This window comes from Mauremys mutica, chromosome 20 (genome assembly GCF_020497125.1).
Source record: "Mauremys mutica isolate MM-2020 ecotype Southern chromosome 20, ASM2049712v1, whole genome shotgun sequence".
NCBI lineage: Eukaryota > Metazoa > Chordata > Testudines > Geoemydidae > Mauremys > Mauremys mutica.
This window is the reverse complement of record NC_059091.1, coordinates 22,305,270-22,321,063: the sequence shown is the minus strand read 5'-3', so window position 1 is coordinate 22,321,063 and position 15,794 is coordinate 22,305,270. Positions and strand designations below refer to the sequence as shown.

General features: G+C 61.9%; 1 protein-coding gene across 1 annotated transcript; it reads left to right on the top strand.

The window, feature by feature from the left end:
• Nucleotides 1–1,622: 1,622 nt before the first annotated feature.
• Nucleotides 1,623–15,340, top strand: ZNF653 (zinc finger protein 653). The gene is made up of 9 exons (XM_044994875.1): nucleotides 1,623–2,074; nucleotides 5,723–5,766; nucleotides 9,444–9,659; nucleotides 10,007–10,597; nucleotides 11,714–11,882; nucleotides 12,177–12,288; nucleotides 13,195–13,309; nucleotides 13,924–14,023; nucleotides 14,662–15,340. Exons 1-9 carry the CDS (start codon nucleotides 1,752–1,754, stop codon nucleotides 14,837–14,839), a joined length of 1,848 nt encoding a protein of 615 aa, XP_044850810.1. The 5' UTR covers nucleotides 1,623–1,751; the 3' UTR covers nucleotides 14,840–15,340.
• Nucleotides 15,341–15,794: the final 454 nt, after the last annotated feature.

The window sequence follows — 15,794 nt, the reverse complement described above, 5'->3', positions numbered from 1 at the left end:
AGAGATGTTATTAAAAAGCCTTCAGCACTTTCCGAAGGAGGCCGGGAATGAGTCGTGTTCCGGCCCTGCTGATCCTTCTCCATGAAACGGGCAGGTCACCATTACAACATGGCTTGGGGAGGAGGGGGGGCTGCCCAAGCCATGGGGGCCTAGGAGAGCCTGCCCCAGTTCCCCATGCCTTCTGCCGAAGCCACTCTGAAAACTAGCCAGGAGCTGGCCTGACAGGGGGTGTTCAGAGCCTGGGGTGCTCTGGCTGAGGAGACTGGCAGGGCGCTGCTGCTGATCACAGAGCAGCTACTTGCTGGGGGGGTCATGACTGGGCTGAGCTGCCTCCAGCCAGCTAGTCAAGGGAACTGTATGGGTTGAGGGGCTGTGCACTGGCTGGGCTTGGGGGGGAGGGGGTGTCTCCTGGGGGGCTCTCCGGTGCGGGGGAGCATGGTGGGTAAACTGTCCAGGCCCTGGCTGGGTGTAGGGGGTGTGTGTGTGTCCGTCCCGGATTAAGCATGTGGGACCATGGTGGATGGAGCAGCCATGTGCTGGTTGGGCCATGGGGGGGACCTGTCCTGGGGGGCTGGGCCCAAGCGTGCAAGGGAGGGTGGTGGCTGGCAGGGGTGTGTGTGGACCTGTCTGTCCCAGGGCTTGGGTGGAATGGTCGTGTATGGGCTGGGCCCTGGTGGTGGGGGTCAGTCCTGTGGAGCTGGGCCCCAGGAGGGGGAGCGTGGGGGGGGGGGGGGGGCTGGGCACTAGCTGGGCCCTCGGGGTGGGCCCCAGGAGGGGGAAATGTGATGGGTGGAGGGGGCGGGGTGCTAGCTGAGCCCTGCTGGTGGGGGGTCAGTTCTGTGGGGCTGGGCCCCAGGAGGGGGAGCGTGGGGGGGGGGGCGGGGTGCTAGCTGTGCCCTGCTGGTGGGGGGTCAGTTCTGTGGGGCTGGGCCGGTGGAGGGGGCTGGGTGCTAGCTGGGCCCTGGGGGTGGGGGTCAGTCCTGTGGGGCTGGGGCCCAGGAGGGGGAGCATGGGGGGGGGGGCTGGGCGCTAGCTGGGCCCTGCTGGTGGGGGTCAATTCTGTGGGGCTGGGCTGCTGGAGGGGGCTGGGCCCTGGGGGTGGGGGTCAGTTCTGTGGGGCTGGGCTGCTGGAGGGGGCTGGGCGCTAGCTGGGCCCTGGGGGTGGGGGTCAAGTCTGTGGGGCTGGGCCCCAGGAGGGGATGGGTAGAGGGGGCGTTGCCCCTGGGGGGGCAACAGGGCGGGGATGCCCCCTGGGGGCGGTTGGGGGGGCTGTCTGGGCAGGGGCTCCGCTCCCTGGGGTCAGGCAGAGCGCGGGGCAGCCTCAACGCTGAGCCCCCCTGAGAAGGCTGTTGGGGGGGGTACAGATAGGCGCCCAGTGCTGGGGCGCATGCGCAAGAGAGCTGGTGGTGGTGGTGAGGCGGGGATCTCCAGCGCATGCGCAAAAAGAGCACAGGCGCTTGCATCAGTGTGGGCATGTTGAAGGCGGAGCGTAGCTCGAGAGGGGCGCCTGCGCCCTGAACCCATCTTCCCGCGCAGGCGCAGTGTGGACCCAACGGGCGCTGGGTGCGCATGCCTAGAGCTCAATCAGCTGAGCACGCGCGCCGCCGACTGGTGAGACTTTTCTGGCGGAGCAGCGACGGGGGGGGGCGGAAACAGGAAGCGGGTCGCGGGCCGTTGACGTCACTGCCCCTGCGCCGGGCTCCTCCGAGTCCCCCAACAACGGGCTGCTCGGCGCGGCCAGCGGGCTGGGCATGAGCGAGGCGCAGCGGGGCCCGGCCCCGGCCGCGGCCGCGGAGGAGGAGGAGGCGGCCGAGGAGGAGGAGGCGGGGCCCGGCGCGGGGGAGGCGGAGGCCGGGGCCGGCGGCCGCAAGGCCCGGGGGCGGCCCCGCCTGACCGAGTCCGACCGGGCCCGGCGCCGCCTCGAGTCCCGCAAGAAGTACGACGTGCGGCGGGTCTACCTGGGCGAGGCGCACGGGCCCTGGGTGGATCTGCGGAGGCGCAGCGGCTGGAGCGACGCCAAGCTGGCGGCCTATCTGCTGGGGCTGGAGCGGGGGCAGCGCGCGGGGCGCCGCGGGTGAGAGCCGGGCCCCCACCCCCCCTCCGGGCCGGGCCCCCCTCCCCGTGCACCCCCCTGTCTGCTGGGGCTGGAGCGGGGGCAGCGCGCGGGGCGCCGCGGGTGAGAGCCGGGCCCCCACCCCCCCTCCGGGCCGGGCCCCCACCCCCCCTCCGGGCCGGGCCCCCTCCCCGTGCACCCCCCCGTCTGCTGGGGCTGGAGCGGGGGCAGCGCGCGGGGCGCCGCGGGTGAGAGCCGGGCCCCCCTCCCCCCTCCGGCCGGGCCCCCCTCCCCGTGCACCCCCCGTCTGCTGGGGCTTGAGCGGGGGCAGCGCGCCGGGCCCCCACCCCCCCTCCGGCCGGGCCCCCCTCCCCGTGCACCCCCCTGTCTGCTGGGGCTGGCGCGGGGGCAGCGCGCCGGGCCCCCCCGGCCCGTCCGGCCGGGCCCCCCCCCCCCCTCCGGGCCGGGCCCCCCTCCCCGTGCACCCCCTTGTCTGCTGGGGCTGGAGCGGGGGCAGCGCGCGGGGCGCCGCGGGTGAGAGCCGGGCCCCCACCCCCCCTCCGGGCCGGGCCCCCCTCCCCGTGCACCCCCCTGTCTGCTGGGGCTGGAGCGGGGGCAGCGCGCGGGGCGCCGCGGGTGAGAGCCGGGCCCCCCCTCCTCCAGGCCGGGCCCCCCTCCCCGTGCACCCCCCCGTCTGCTGGGGCTGGAGCGGGGGCAGCGCACGGGGTGCTGTGGGTGAGAGCCGGGCCCCCACCCCCCCTCTGGGCCGGGCCCCCCTCCCCGTGCACCCCCTGTCTGCTGGGGCTAGAGCGGGGGCAGCGCACGGGGTGCCCTGGGTAACAGCTGGGCCTCCCAACCCCCACATCTGGCCTGGACCCCCCCTTCCCCGTACACCCCCTACCTGCTGGATCAGGGGCAGCACGCAGGGTGCCATGGGTGAGAGCCGGGCCCCCCAACCCTCTGGCCCGGACCACCTCTCCTTGTACACACCCTTCTGTCTGGAGCAGGGGTTGTGCATAGGGTGCTGCAGGTGAGAGCTGGCCCCTACTGAGCCAGATTTCCCCTATGCCTGGCCGGGCCCCTCACTGACTCCTCCTCTCCTGTCCCTGTCCCCGTATGCCCCCACTTGCTGGAGCGCGGGCAGCAAGTGGGGTGCCACAGGTGAGAGCTGGGGGAAGTGGGAGATCAGACCCCTGACTGAGCTAGGACCTGCCCCATCCCTTCCCCCCCCCTCAATCCCATATACCATTTCCTTCCATGACTGACAGCCAGGACCACTTCACTTGGCTGGTCCCACTCATTCCCTGACTCCATTGTCATATGCCCCCTTCCTGGTGGGGCAGAGACAGCAAGTAAGGGGATGGATGAGGGAGTTGTGGGATCTGGAGCCCTTTTTCCTTCCCCCATCCCCTTATATCTCCTTCCTTCTGGAGCAGGGGCTGGAGAGGGGAAGCCTGGGGGAGACCAGGATCCCTCCCATGGGGTGTTAACCCCATTGCCCCCATAGCATCTCTAGGGGAGAGAACGCTCCTGCAACCAGCTTTGACAGGAGTCGTGAGCAGCTAGATGGGGTGTCTTACTCCAGCCTCTCTACATGGGAGGGGATGTCTTGCCCCTGCATGGATAGACACATCCTCCCTCCCTCCCTCCCCTCAAATCTGTTCCCATCTCCAGTTGAGGTGTAGCCAGTAGACTGAGGATGGGATGAGATCCAGGCCTCCACCTTCTCATTTGACAGCAAAATGTGTGACCATGTGGACTAGTGGTTAGAGCAAGTGATATGGTGTCAAAGCTCCTGGGTTTTGCCCACATTTCTCAGAGACTCTCCCCCCATGATCTTCTCTAGTCATATTTTTACACCACCCTCATCACCATGGTATGCGAACACCATGGTCAAGTCACCTCACACCTCTGCGCCTCAGTTTCCCTCCTCTGTGTGTAGGGGATAATATCACACACAGGTGGGCGGGGGGGGGGGGGAGGATGTTGGGCATCTGAGATTTGGTGAAGGACTTTGTGACCCTTGGATTGAAGGGGCTCGAGAAAGGTGTTAAATGTGAAGAATCTTGCCTGTACAGTTATGTCACTTTGGGGGGTGATTGTCGCTAACATTTTGATACCAGCCAGAGCCGTAGTGCAGACGCGGTTATACCAGCAAAACTATAGTTTTGGTACAGCTCATTTTGCTGTGCGTACTGGCCCTACCAGGCAATGCTCTTTCGCCGGGAGAAACTGCTCAGTGCTAGGAGGTCTTGCCTATTCAGCCTTATCGGCAAACCTTCTCTAGTGTAGACGCGTCTGAGATACACACCCCATTCTGCCTTTGTCGTGACTGAATTCCAGTGGTGAGCTGCTGTGGATCTGCAAAGATGAGAACTATCTTAAAGCAGAACTGTTTACGCTCTCTGCCGCTCTCCTGGTGATTGTTAAATCACGCTAGTGTCACGGTCTGCATCCCAGATCAGAGCACTGGTCCTAACTCAGTGTGCCCTGCCAGCCATGTGATGAATGCTTCAGGGGAAGGGCTCTCATCTGGCAGTACTATACCGTGCAGGGAAATTACTCTCCGATCCCAGCTCCTACACGAGAACTAGTGTATTTCCCTTCTGATATTGTATCCTAGGTGCTGATCCTGTGACGGGAGAGACGTGGGCAGATTATCTGTGTTCTCGTGGTGCTGCATCTGAGTCCTTGTGGGTCTGTGACGGTGCAGAGATCCACTTGCATTCATTTCGCTGCAGGTTCAGGGCTTCAGCGAGTATAACGGACTCGGGGGATTTTTCACCTTCCTCCGCAGCATGGGGTGTGGCTCACCTGTTGGTATCATCTGGGCATGTCTCACTTGAACAATTCCCTGCCATCACAGGGGCATCGGTGGCACCTCGGTCTCTCCTGTTCGCTGCCTGTGGCACAGTTTAGTCTCCTGAGGACTAAAATGCTTTAGTCTAACTAAAGTCACAGGGCTCAGCTTAGGGGTGTCTGTCGTGGCTTGTGAGATACAGGGGATCAGATGAGAGAATTTGGCCTTAAATTATTTATGTAATAACCTGCACAGTGGATTTCCCAGGTTAATTATACACTGGAAGAAAACAGGCTCAAGTGTTCTTCATGGCCTCGCTGTATTAAGGACATTGTCCCTTTTGGGTAGCATCTAGTCAGCTGGATTTCGTGGCCTGTCACGTTTAGATCAGCAATCCATGGCTGTGCTCTGCTGAGAGAATTTGGGAGCAGAGGGTTTAGATCGCTCACCAGTCACTGATCTAAGTCCTTTTCGTTCGTTCTTTTGCAAAAGGGCATGAGTGTGGGGGCTGGTTTTCAGCCAGAGGAGTAACCGATATAGGGTTGATGATGTGAGGGACGGATGCCGCTCCCTGCGCGTTGTAATAGAACAGAGTTCTTTATGGGGTCTTAAAAACCAATCACTAAGTAGCCCTGCTCCTGTGTTAAACCTTGGCAGTAAACCCTGATTTCCTCTCGTGAATCTGCGTCACATAAGGTACAGGTACCATGACTTGGGGCAAGTCACTGAATCCGTGCCTCGGTTTCCCCATCTGTAAAAGCCGGGGGGAGATACTAGCACAGCCCTGCCTCCTACGCTAAATGGCTGAGATGTCCAGCTATGGAGCATAGCCCCTGATGCTAAATCAGTGCTCTCTTTTTCTGTTGCAGGAAGCCGTGGGAGCAAATCCCTAAAAAGCCAAAACGAAAGAAAAGTAAGTGACTTGTCCTGGGGATCCAGCTTGTGACAATGGCTGAATGTGGGTGCACAATGAACGCGTCAAAGATCCGTGTCTGCACCCAGAAACCCGTTCTTAGAATTCTCATCTGTCCAATCCCCCGCCAGTGGCCTTTGTCTGTCTTTGTACAGCCCCATACGCAATGGGGTCCTTCTCCAAGATTGGGGAGCCCTATCACTGCCGTAATACACCTAATAACGTACAGCACTTTACACGGTGGGGTCCTGCTCCATGACGGGGGAACCCTACTGCTACCGTAATGCACCTAATAACGTACAGCACTTTACACGGTGGGGTCCTGCTCCATGACGGGGGAACCCTACTGCTACCGTAATACACCTAATACATAATGTACAGGACCCAGCACAATGTGGCGGGGGCTGTGAGGGGGGCTCCTGAGCGCTACCATAATACACCTAATACATAATGTACCGCACCTAGCAAAATGCAGTCCTGGGCCATGATGGGGGCTCCTTGGGGCTGCTGCAATATACCTAATAAATTACATCTAACACCCACCATAACGGGGTCCTGGTCTGTGATTAGGGCTCATCGGGGCTGCCGTAATACATCTAAACAATAACGTTCTGTGCCTAGCACAAATGGGTGCTGTGACTAGGGCTCCTAGATGCTATCGTAACATACCTAATAAACAATAATCTGCGTGACCCCATCTGCCCTGATGCGTAAGAATTGCTCACTCCGATGGCCTTTCTCATAGCTATATGAACGTAGGATCTCCTCTCTACAAACGTACCAAGCGGTTTGCTGCAGCAGTGTTGGACGCAGGCTGATTTCTCTAGGTCTGACCCCTGATGCTGGCAGGGGGTAAAGGCTGGTGTTTTACTCCTGTCTTTCCTGGGGAAGCACCAAGTGCAGAAATAACTGGCGTGACATTGAGTGAGGGAGCGACGAGGCTACGTGCCCGTTGGAGGCGTCCATAGAGTGCAGTGGAGTTTTCACGGATACAGCCCAAAAGTGCAGTCCAGGCCCGGAGAGCTGGGGCTGCCCCGGGACTGTTCTGGAGGGATCCGGCATGGGGAGACTGGCCACTGACCATAGATCTAAAGCCGTTCCAGCTGGAAGGCTGGCTGAGCAGGCTCGGGGGCGGGCTGGCAGTCACTAAAGCCCCACTTGGCCCGCCTCTGAGGGAGGGGGATCGAGAGCCGTGCAGGTTTCTGTGGGTCTGAGCTTCAGCTCTGAATCCTGCTCCTGGGGGTGAGGGTGGGCCACTGGTTAGAGCATGAGCCTTGGGCCTGCAAGCCCTGGTTCAATTCCCAGCTCTGCTGCTAGCTCTCCGGGTGACCTTGGGAAGTCACCGTACCTCTGTGCCCCTCAGTTTGCCATCTGGATAGACCTGCCCTGACCCAGGTGGCAAGCAAAGCTAAACCCATTAATGACTGCTCGGTGCTCGGATACCCATGTTCCGGGGCTGTATGTGTACCTTAGACAGACGTTCAGTGTCCCCTGACATTTCCAAGGGGCTTTACCCCACTGCCTTAGTCACCGTTTTCCCACCCCCACTGTGATCTCCCCAAAGGTGGCTGCACGAGCTGCCAAAGTTCACAGCACGGCCAGCGCAAATGGTGGGCCGGTGATACACAGGGCCAGAGCTGGCAAAGCAGGATGGAGATGTAGGGCTCCTCAGACAAACCTCCCTCTGCCTGTGTGGAGGAGGAGGGTATTACAGGTGTTGGCAAAGCAGGGAGCCAATCTGCTCAGTGTTCATTGCTGTTACAGTCTCTTCCCGGCATCTTAACATCTGAGGAGACCTTTGCTTTTGCACCGGTTAGGGTGCAGCTCTGGTGTGAGCTCTCCGTGCCCTGGAAGGAGGCAGCGGTACAATTCGGATTCCTCCGGCAGTTGATGCCCCTCTCCTGGGAATGTTAAAAATGGGCAAAGAGGCTCTCTAGGAATGACAGGAGGATTGTGACAGTAGCAGAGGTGCTGTCATGGCCCTTCGCTGCTCCATTGTTCCGAGCTCAAACGCAGAGACCAGCTGGGGAAAGACTTGTCCTTTCTCTGGGGGGCTGGGCGCCCCAGCAGGGACAGGTCCTACTTCAGGTGTCACGTGCTGAGCCAGCAGCCGCCGTCTTGGCAGTGCTATCGAATCACAGAAATGTGGGGCTGGAAGAGACCTCGAGAGCTCATCGGGTCCAGCGCCCCGTGCTGAGGCAGGAGCAAATAAACTTCAGCCTTCCCTGGCCGGGGTTTGTCCAACCTCAAACCTCCAGTGTCGGGGATCCCGCAGCCTCCCTTGGACGCCTGGTCCAGAGTGTAGCTCCCCTCAGAGTTAGTCAGAAAGTTTTTCCTAATATTGAACTTAAATCTGACTGCAGAGGAAGCCCATTGCTTTTTGTCCTGCCTTCAGCGGCCATGGAGAACAATTGAGCCCCGTCTTTGCAACAGCCCTTAACCTATTTGAAGACTTCTCGGGTCTCCTCGGTTGACTTTTCTCAGAGCTAACCATGCCCCCGGTTTTAACCTTGCCCCGTAGGCCTCCTTAAAGTTCAGCGCCCAGAATTAGACGCAAGACTCCAGCTGAGGCCTCCCCAGTGCCGTGTAGAGCAGCACAGTGACCTCCCGTGTCTTACACGTGACACTCCTGCTAATCCGATAACATTAGCTACTTTTGCAGCCGCATCGCAGTGTTGACTTGTGTTCGATTTGAGATCCCCTGTAACACCAGCGCCTTCTCCATGGTCCTGCTGCCAAGCCGCTTGGTCCCCAGTTTGTAGTTGTGCTTTTCGTATTTCCTTCCTAAATGTACCACGGTCCGCTGGCCTTTAATGAATTTCATCTTCTTGATTTCAGGCCAATTCTCCAATTTGTCCCGGATGTTACGAATTTGAATCCTGTCCTCCAAAGCGCTCGCAGCCCCTCCCAGCTTGGTGTCATTTGCAGATGTTCTAAGCAAACTGCCCCCTCCATTATCCAAATCATTAATGAAAATATTGAATAGAATCAGACCCAGGACTGACCTTTGCGGGGACCCCCCCCCGACATGCCCTCCCAGTTTGACAGCCCATCACTAATCACTGAGGTTGGTCTTTGAACCAGTTGTACACCCACCTTATAGTGATTTCATCTAGAGCACATTTCCCTAGAGTGCTTATGCAATTGTCATTTGGGACTGTGTCAAAAGCCTCTGCAAAATCAAGAGCTGTCATGTCAACTGCTTTCCCCCTCCCCATGAGGCCCATCACCTTGGTATGATGCTCCATCGGTGCATCAAGCCATCTGCAATGTGCCCGAGTCCCGCAGGCCGCCTGTCCCGGCTGGCTGGCGTGTGCGTGGAACAGACAGCGAGTGCGAGTCAGTCTGGACGCAGATTCCTCTCCTCCCCGTTGCAGAGTTCGCCCTCCTTGGGTCGTGTCAGCACCCAAAGGCAGGGCGGAGGGGTGGTGGATGGCCGGAACTCCCCCACTACAGCCTGGGCTGTACCAGCCGGGGTCCCTGGAACTTAGGGTGCCTGGGTCGTTAGTGGGGGTAGTACAGTAGTTATGACACACAGACTGTCCCATTGCTGACAAACAGTTGATCACTTGACTAATGGTTTAACCCAGTGGGGTGCTCCCCCGTCTTTTGCTAGCTATGGGGGCACCCCTTTGATTCCCTGTGGTCGGCTCACGTGCCTCTCTCCTCCCCCCAAGGAAGGAGGCGGAACGTCAACTGCCTGAAGAACATGGTGATCTGGTACGAGGACCACAAGAACCGCTGCCCCTACGAGCCCCACCTGTCGGAGCTGGACCCCACCTTCGGGCTGTACACCACGGCCGTGTGGCAGTGTGAGGCCGGGCACCGCTACTTCCAGGACCTGCACTCCCCGCTGAAGCCGCTCAGCGACTCTGAGAACGAGAGTGACGATGGTGAGCGGGCGGGATCCTAGTCTCCCAAGGCAGCCCGTGGGCAGGGTAGCGCTTAGGGTAGCCTGTTGTGTGGCGTTGCAGTGCATCCCACCCCAGAGGTGGCCGCATTTCAGCATAAGGGGAGTGCTCCCTAGGCCTGTAAGGCAGATGTTCGGTTAATATGCCTAAGTAAGATCCAGCTGGATGGGAGGTGATCGTTATGGTGCTAGTAGATGGGCACTTCCCCAGCCCTGAGGGTTGGGCAGGGTAATGCTAGGCTGCAGGAGGAGCCAGGTGTCCCTCAAAGCCCAGGGGAGCGTCCTGCCGTGGCTCTAACCCACGCCCGCCCATTGCTCTCCCCACTGCAGCTGGCAACGGCGTGGGGGCCGGAAGCTCGGACTCCTCCGAGGAGAGCTCCAGCTCGGGCTCGGAGGAGCAGCCCGAGAGCCGTCAGGCCAAGGCCCAGCAGCATCCGCCCCCATCGGCCGCAGAAGGCGGGAGCAGCAGCGGCCTCATCACGCAGGACGGCATCCACATCCCGTTCGAGCACCACATCGAGAACCTGACGGCCGAGCAGGGCGCCGCCATGTGCCACAACCCGCCTCTCAATGGCCCGGAGAGCATGGAGACCGTGGTGTGCGTCCCCATGCCCGTCCAGGTGGGCGCGAGCCACGGGACTCTCTTTGAGAACGTGACGCAGGAGACGCTCGGGGAGGTGGTGGCCAGCTGCCCCGTGCAGGGCATGATGCAGGGCTCCCAGGTGATCATCATCGCCGGGCCCGGCTACGACGCCCTGACGGCGGAGGGCATCCAGCTCAACGTCACCAGCAGCGGGGGCGAGGAGATGCCCTGCGCCATGATCGAGGGCGTCGCCGCCTACACCCAGACGGAGCCGGAGAACATGCAGCCCCACGGCGGGGAGCCGGTGGAGAGCGGGGAGTGCATTGAAACCAAAAAAGGTAGCTGTGGCCAGCCCTCGGGGGTGGGGGGCCTGCCCCTCTGCCCCCGGCTAAGCATGGGGAGCTTGGTCGGTACTGGGAGGGGAGGCCTCCGAAGGCCATGAAAAATGCTGCTGTGTGTTCTGTGGGGGCCTTCTCCCAGGGTCACAGTAGGGCACTAGGGGGCGCTGTGCTGCTGGGAGTGAGTTGGGCGCTCGGTAAGGGATGCGCTCTCCCCTGGGTTAGTGCTGACTCCGGTGCCCCAGTGTAGTGCTGGTGGGTGGCTCCCTAGGGGGCGCTCTCCCTGCACTAGTGACCCCGGTGCCCCATCACCGTGCTGAGCTGGAGGATGAGGGGCTCCGTAGGGGGTGCTGATCCCTGGATCTGATGTCCTGGCGTGGTGCTGGGGGGGGGGGGTACTGACCCCTGGATCTGATGTCCCGGCGTGGTGCCAGGGAGGGGGTCTATAGGGGGCACTGACCCCTGGATCTGATGTCCCAGCGTGGTGCCGGGGTGGGGTCCTGACCCCTGGCTCTGATGTCCCGGCGTGGTGCCAGGGAGGGGGTCCATAGGGGGCGCTGACCCCTGGATCTGCTGTCCCAGCGTGGTGCCAGTGAGGGGGTCCATAGGGGTTGCTGTCCTTTGGATCTGATGTCCCGGCGTGGTGCCAGGGAGGGGGTCCATAGGGGGTGCTGTCCTTTGGATCTGATGTCCTGGCGTGGTGCCAGGGAGGGGGTCCATAGGGGGTGCTGACCCCTGGATCTGCTGTCCCAGCGTGGTGCCGGGGGGTGGGTGGGGTCCTGACCCCTGGCTCTGATGTCCCGGTGTGGTGCCCGCTCATGTGCTTCATTAAAAATCCCAGGTCCCTTGACTTCCCATTGAGTGTTAACCCTGATGTAACTGCATTTCGCCTCCGCCGTCCGTAGGTTCAGCCGGCTACAGGACTCTCCCCTTCCTGCCCTCCCCCCGTGTGCGGTGTTAAACAGCTGCTGTGCTCTGCGGCAGAACTAGCTGCATTTCAGTGGCCGGTGGCTCTTGCCCGCCTCTGGGATGGGGGTTAACTGCTTCCTGTTTGAAAAGCTTCGCCAGCTTCTCGCCGCGCGGCGCGGCCTGCTGACACCTCTTTTGTGGTGGCAGAAAAAGAAGACCTTTATGGGCTCAAAAAGGAGGAGCTGCAGCCCCCGCTGGAAATGGAGATGCCGGAAGAGCTGGAGCCGGCCCAAGAGAACACGGAGCCGGAGCCCGAGGAGATGGACGGCAGTGACATGTCGGCCATCATCTACGAGATTCCGAAGGAACCGGAGAAGTGAGTGTCGCGGCGAAGCGGTTCGCTGGCTTTACAAGGCCTTGGACCCTGCCCGTGCCTCGGTTTCCCCACTCGGCCAGAGATCCGGCCAGCGGCGTCAGCGAGCCGCCTAGTATTTCCTTCCCTTTTCCGTGCGCTGCATTGGGTGCTCAAACACAGGGGCCGCTCAGCCTCAATCCAGGGCTGTCTGCGCCCCCTCCCTCCCCAGGCCTCTGCCCTGGGGGCCTTCCGCGGCCGTCTCCCCCCACCCTTGCCGTCCCCTGCCGGCGGCTGACCCCTCCGTTCCCCGCGCAGGAGGCGGCGGAGCAGGCGGGGCCGCGTGACGGATGCCGACGGCATGCTGGAAATGTTCCACTGCCCGTACGAAGGATGCAGCCAGGTCTACGTAGCACTTAGTAGCTTTCAGGTACGATTTGTGCGCGTCAGTTTCCCACAGGCCTGTCTCCGGGGTGGGGTGTGAAGGGTGCTGCAAGGGCCCTGCCTGAGAGCCCCGTTCTGCCCCCCCGGAGCCTGGGAAATGCTCAGGCCGGCTGGTTGTTCTCTGCAGCGGGAGCTGGAGCGGTGACGCTGGGCGGTTGCTTTCCCTTTGGTGCTGGTGAGTTTCACGTCCTGGTTGATGGGTGGCCAGGGCCTGCCTGGCGTGGCGGGTTTCCAGCACTGGCCGGGGGGTGGCGCTTGCAGGCTGCGTTGGGAACGTGACAGCAGCCTGGGGATATTTCGATTGCGTTTTCTCACAAAACCCAAACCTGGAGCCTGCTTGGCACTTGAGAGAGGGGACGGCGACGGAGCGTGACTCAGGGACAAGGGAGAGCCAGGTTTCATCCCCTGCTTTGCCACAGACTGTCTGGGCGACCTGGGGCAAGTCATTTAGCCATTCTTTGCCTCAGTTTCCCCATCTGCACAATGGGAGTAATAGCCCAGGGAACGAGGGCCAGATTAGTCCTGGCTCAGTGTCTAGCCAAGGGTTTGATCGAGTCTTGGACGTCCGCTTGGACAATCGGCAAATCATTTAACGTCACGGCCTCGGTGCCCCACCTCGCTACCCCTGCGCTGGCTTTGGGGGCAGCTTGGTTCCAACGCTGCATCAACGGGGAATCTCTGGGCGTAGATTGTGGGGTGAGGGCGTTTGTCGAGGTTGAGGCGAGAGAGTGGGGTACCCCAGCTGCGGTGACCGAGGCGCCGTGTTGTGAGGGAGGGACGAGCTCTGATGTGGGAATTCCTGCCGGTTACTGGGGGGGTTGTAGCAGCCTCTGCTGTGACTGTGGTGGGGGTGTGGTCTAGCCCTCTGCCCCCCCCCCCCTTGTCTCTCCAGAATCACGTCAACCTCGTCCACCGGAAAGGGAAGACAAAAGTGTGTCCCCACCCGGGCTGCGGCAAGAAGTTCTACCTGTCCAACCACCTCCGCAGACACATGATCATTCACTCAGGTGCAACCCCCGGGCTCTCTTCCCCGGCGCCCCCCCCTCCCCGCTGGGCCTGGTCCTGCACTGCGCTGCTCTGGGGAGACGCCGACGCCTTCGCCGCCTGGTTCTGGGGCACTCGGCTGCCTCTGCTTAGCCTTCGCTTCCCCCCGGAGCCATGCTCCCTGCATGGCACCAGAGCACCCGGGAAGGGAGCTGGGGCTGGCTCGGATTCCCCCCGGGATCAGCTGTCTCACTCGGCTCATTTTCAACACTTACATTATGGGGGGTGGGGAGAGAGTCAAAAATCCGGAACAAACGGAAGCAGCCGCTTGGCCCCCCGGCTGGGCTGTCCGCTGGGATTGATCCAGGGCCTCTTGGTTTAAAAGCAGGAGACTCTCCCCTGCCTGAGCTAAGGGACGTCACTTTTTTAGCTGGCGCCGTGGGCCGTCTCGGACATCGGATGTGGGAGACACAGACCCAGTGTGATGCCCCAGTGGGCCGGCGTCACCCCTTCGGGCAGGTTAAGGGCCTGCTTGCTGCATGCGTCGGGCTGGGAGTGGGCAGAGAGGGACTCTGGATTCTCCTACTGAGGTCCCTTGACTGAGTCTCGGCTGTGCCCCGTTCTTTGTCCCCTGCAGGCGTCCGTGAATTTACCTGTGAAACCTGCGGGAAATCTTTCAAGCGGAAGAATCACCTGGAGGTGCATCGCCGGACGCACACGGGAGAGACGCCCCTCCAGTACGTGCGGGAGTTGGGGGGCGCGGGGGTGACCCATTTAGGAACCCGACCCAGGCTCGTTCGAGCCCCTGGAGCGGAGCGCCTCTGTGTGCCACCACCTCTGGGGCAGAGCACATCAGCAGGAGTTAAAGCCAGGGCGAGTGGGGTGGGGGGGGGTGGCTCTGCCCCTGCGGTGCCTGGGCCTTTTATTGGTGACACTGCTGGAGATGAGCTTGCTTTGCCCCTAGTGAGCTTTTCAAAGGTGGTGGGGAGATTACCCCTCTCGCCACTGAAATGCGGCTGCCTCTGGGGTGGGGTGTGGCAGCTGTTTGTACTGGGATCCTTCACCCGGTGCTAAAATGCAACCACAGCCAAGGTGGGGCACGGGGGCTGTTTATACAGGGATCCCTCGCCTGGGGCTGAGATGCAGACGCCTCGGGGGTGTGGCACGGGGGCTGTTAACAGCACCTAGTAACGCTGATCAGGAAGTGGAAAAATGCCACATCCGGCTGAAAGTACGGGCGGTGGGGTGGGGTGTGTTTAGCCCGGCAGCGGTAGGGAGCGTACGGCTGCAGAGAGGGCCCTCAGCTCGCGCGGGGTGTGCCGTGGGGCGGGCCCGAGGGGTGCGGCCTGCGTGACTGTGTCTGGCCCCCCGCCAGGTGCGAGATCTGTGGGTACCAGTGCCGCCAGAGAGCGTCTCTCAACTGGCACATGAAGAAGCACAACTCGGACGTCCAGTACAACTTCACCTGCGAGCACTGCGGCAAGCGCTTCGAAAAGATGGACAGCGTCAAATTCCACAAGCTAAAGAGCCACCCGGATCACAAGGCCACGTGATCCCGGCTGGGGCGTCCGTCCGGAGCCTCGGACCTCTTTATTTATTTCCCCGCCGGGGGACCCTCTGCCGCCTCCCTTTCCCCTCCCCGGACGATGGCAGCGTCGGCGGCGCCGGCTCCCACCTCGAGGGGTGCGATCGCAGTGCCCTGGGGTGGCACGTGTCTCCCCCAGCCAGGAGAGGGGGTGCTGGGCCCGGAGCCGGCAGCATGCGTGTGAGTGTGTGTGTGATATGTCGTGGCCTCTGCAGCAGGCAGCCCCCCCTGATTCTGCCGGGGTGAGACTTTTTTAGCTTTTAATGTCCAGGCCGTGGGGGCTCCAGTGTCGAGCGAACAGGGGGGACGTGCCCGTGCTCATCTGCAGCAGAGGGCGCGGCCTGGCCTGCTCGGACTCAAGGGAGAGCGAAATGCGGCACATCCCAGGGCTCGGAGGGGTGGGGCTTGGCCGCCGCACCGGGACGGTGCTGAACGAAACGCCCAGACCATTAAACCGACACTACTTTTATCTGCCTGCCTCCTGGCATCTTCCTGCCCAGCGGGCGGCGTCCTCGGAGCGGGACGGGGACCCGGCGGTCGTACCAACCGGCCATGTGCCCGGGGCTGGTTGGCATGGGACCCGCAGTGTTATCTGAAGGCGAGGGCACGAATGCCTGCACTGGCTGTGGGGCACGTGCCCTCCTGCGCGGGGGGGGCCCCAGACCTCGGGTCTCCCGCTTGTTCGCCGGCGTCGTCTCTTTCCTGTAAAGCGAAGAAGTGTCCAGCTGGTGGGGGGTGAACGAAGCGTCCCGGTGCTGCCTGAGTGTGCTGCGAGCCTGAGCCCCTCGCTCTGGAGCAGGGAGCTGGCCTGGGCAGGTCAGCGGGTTACCGTTCATGGCAGCAGCGCCGCTGCTGGGCCCCTGGCTGCTGCTCCCAGCTTGCCAGCAGCAGGGTGGGCTTCCCTGGGGGGGGGGAAGGAGGAG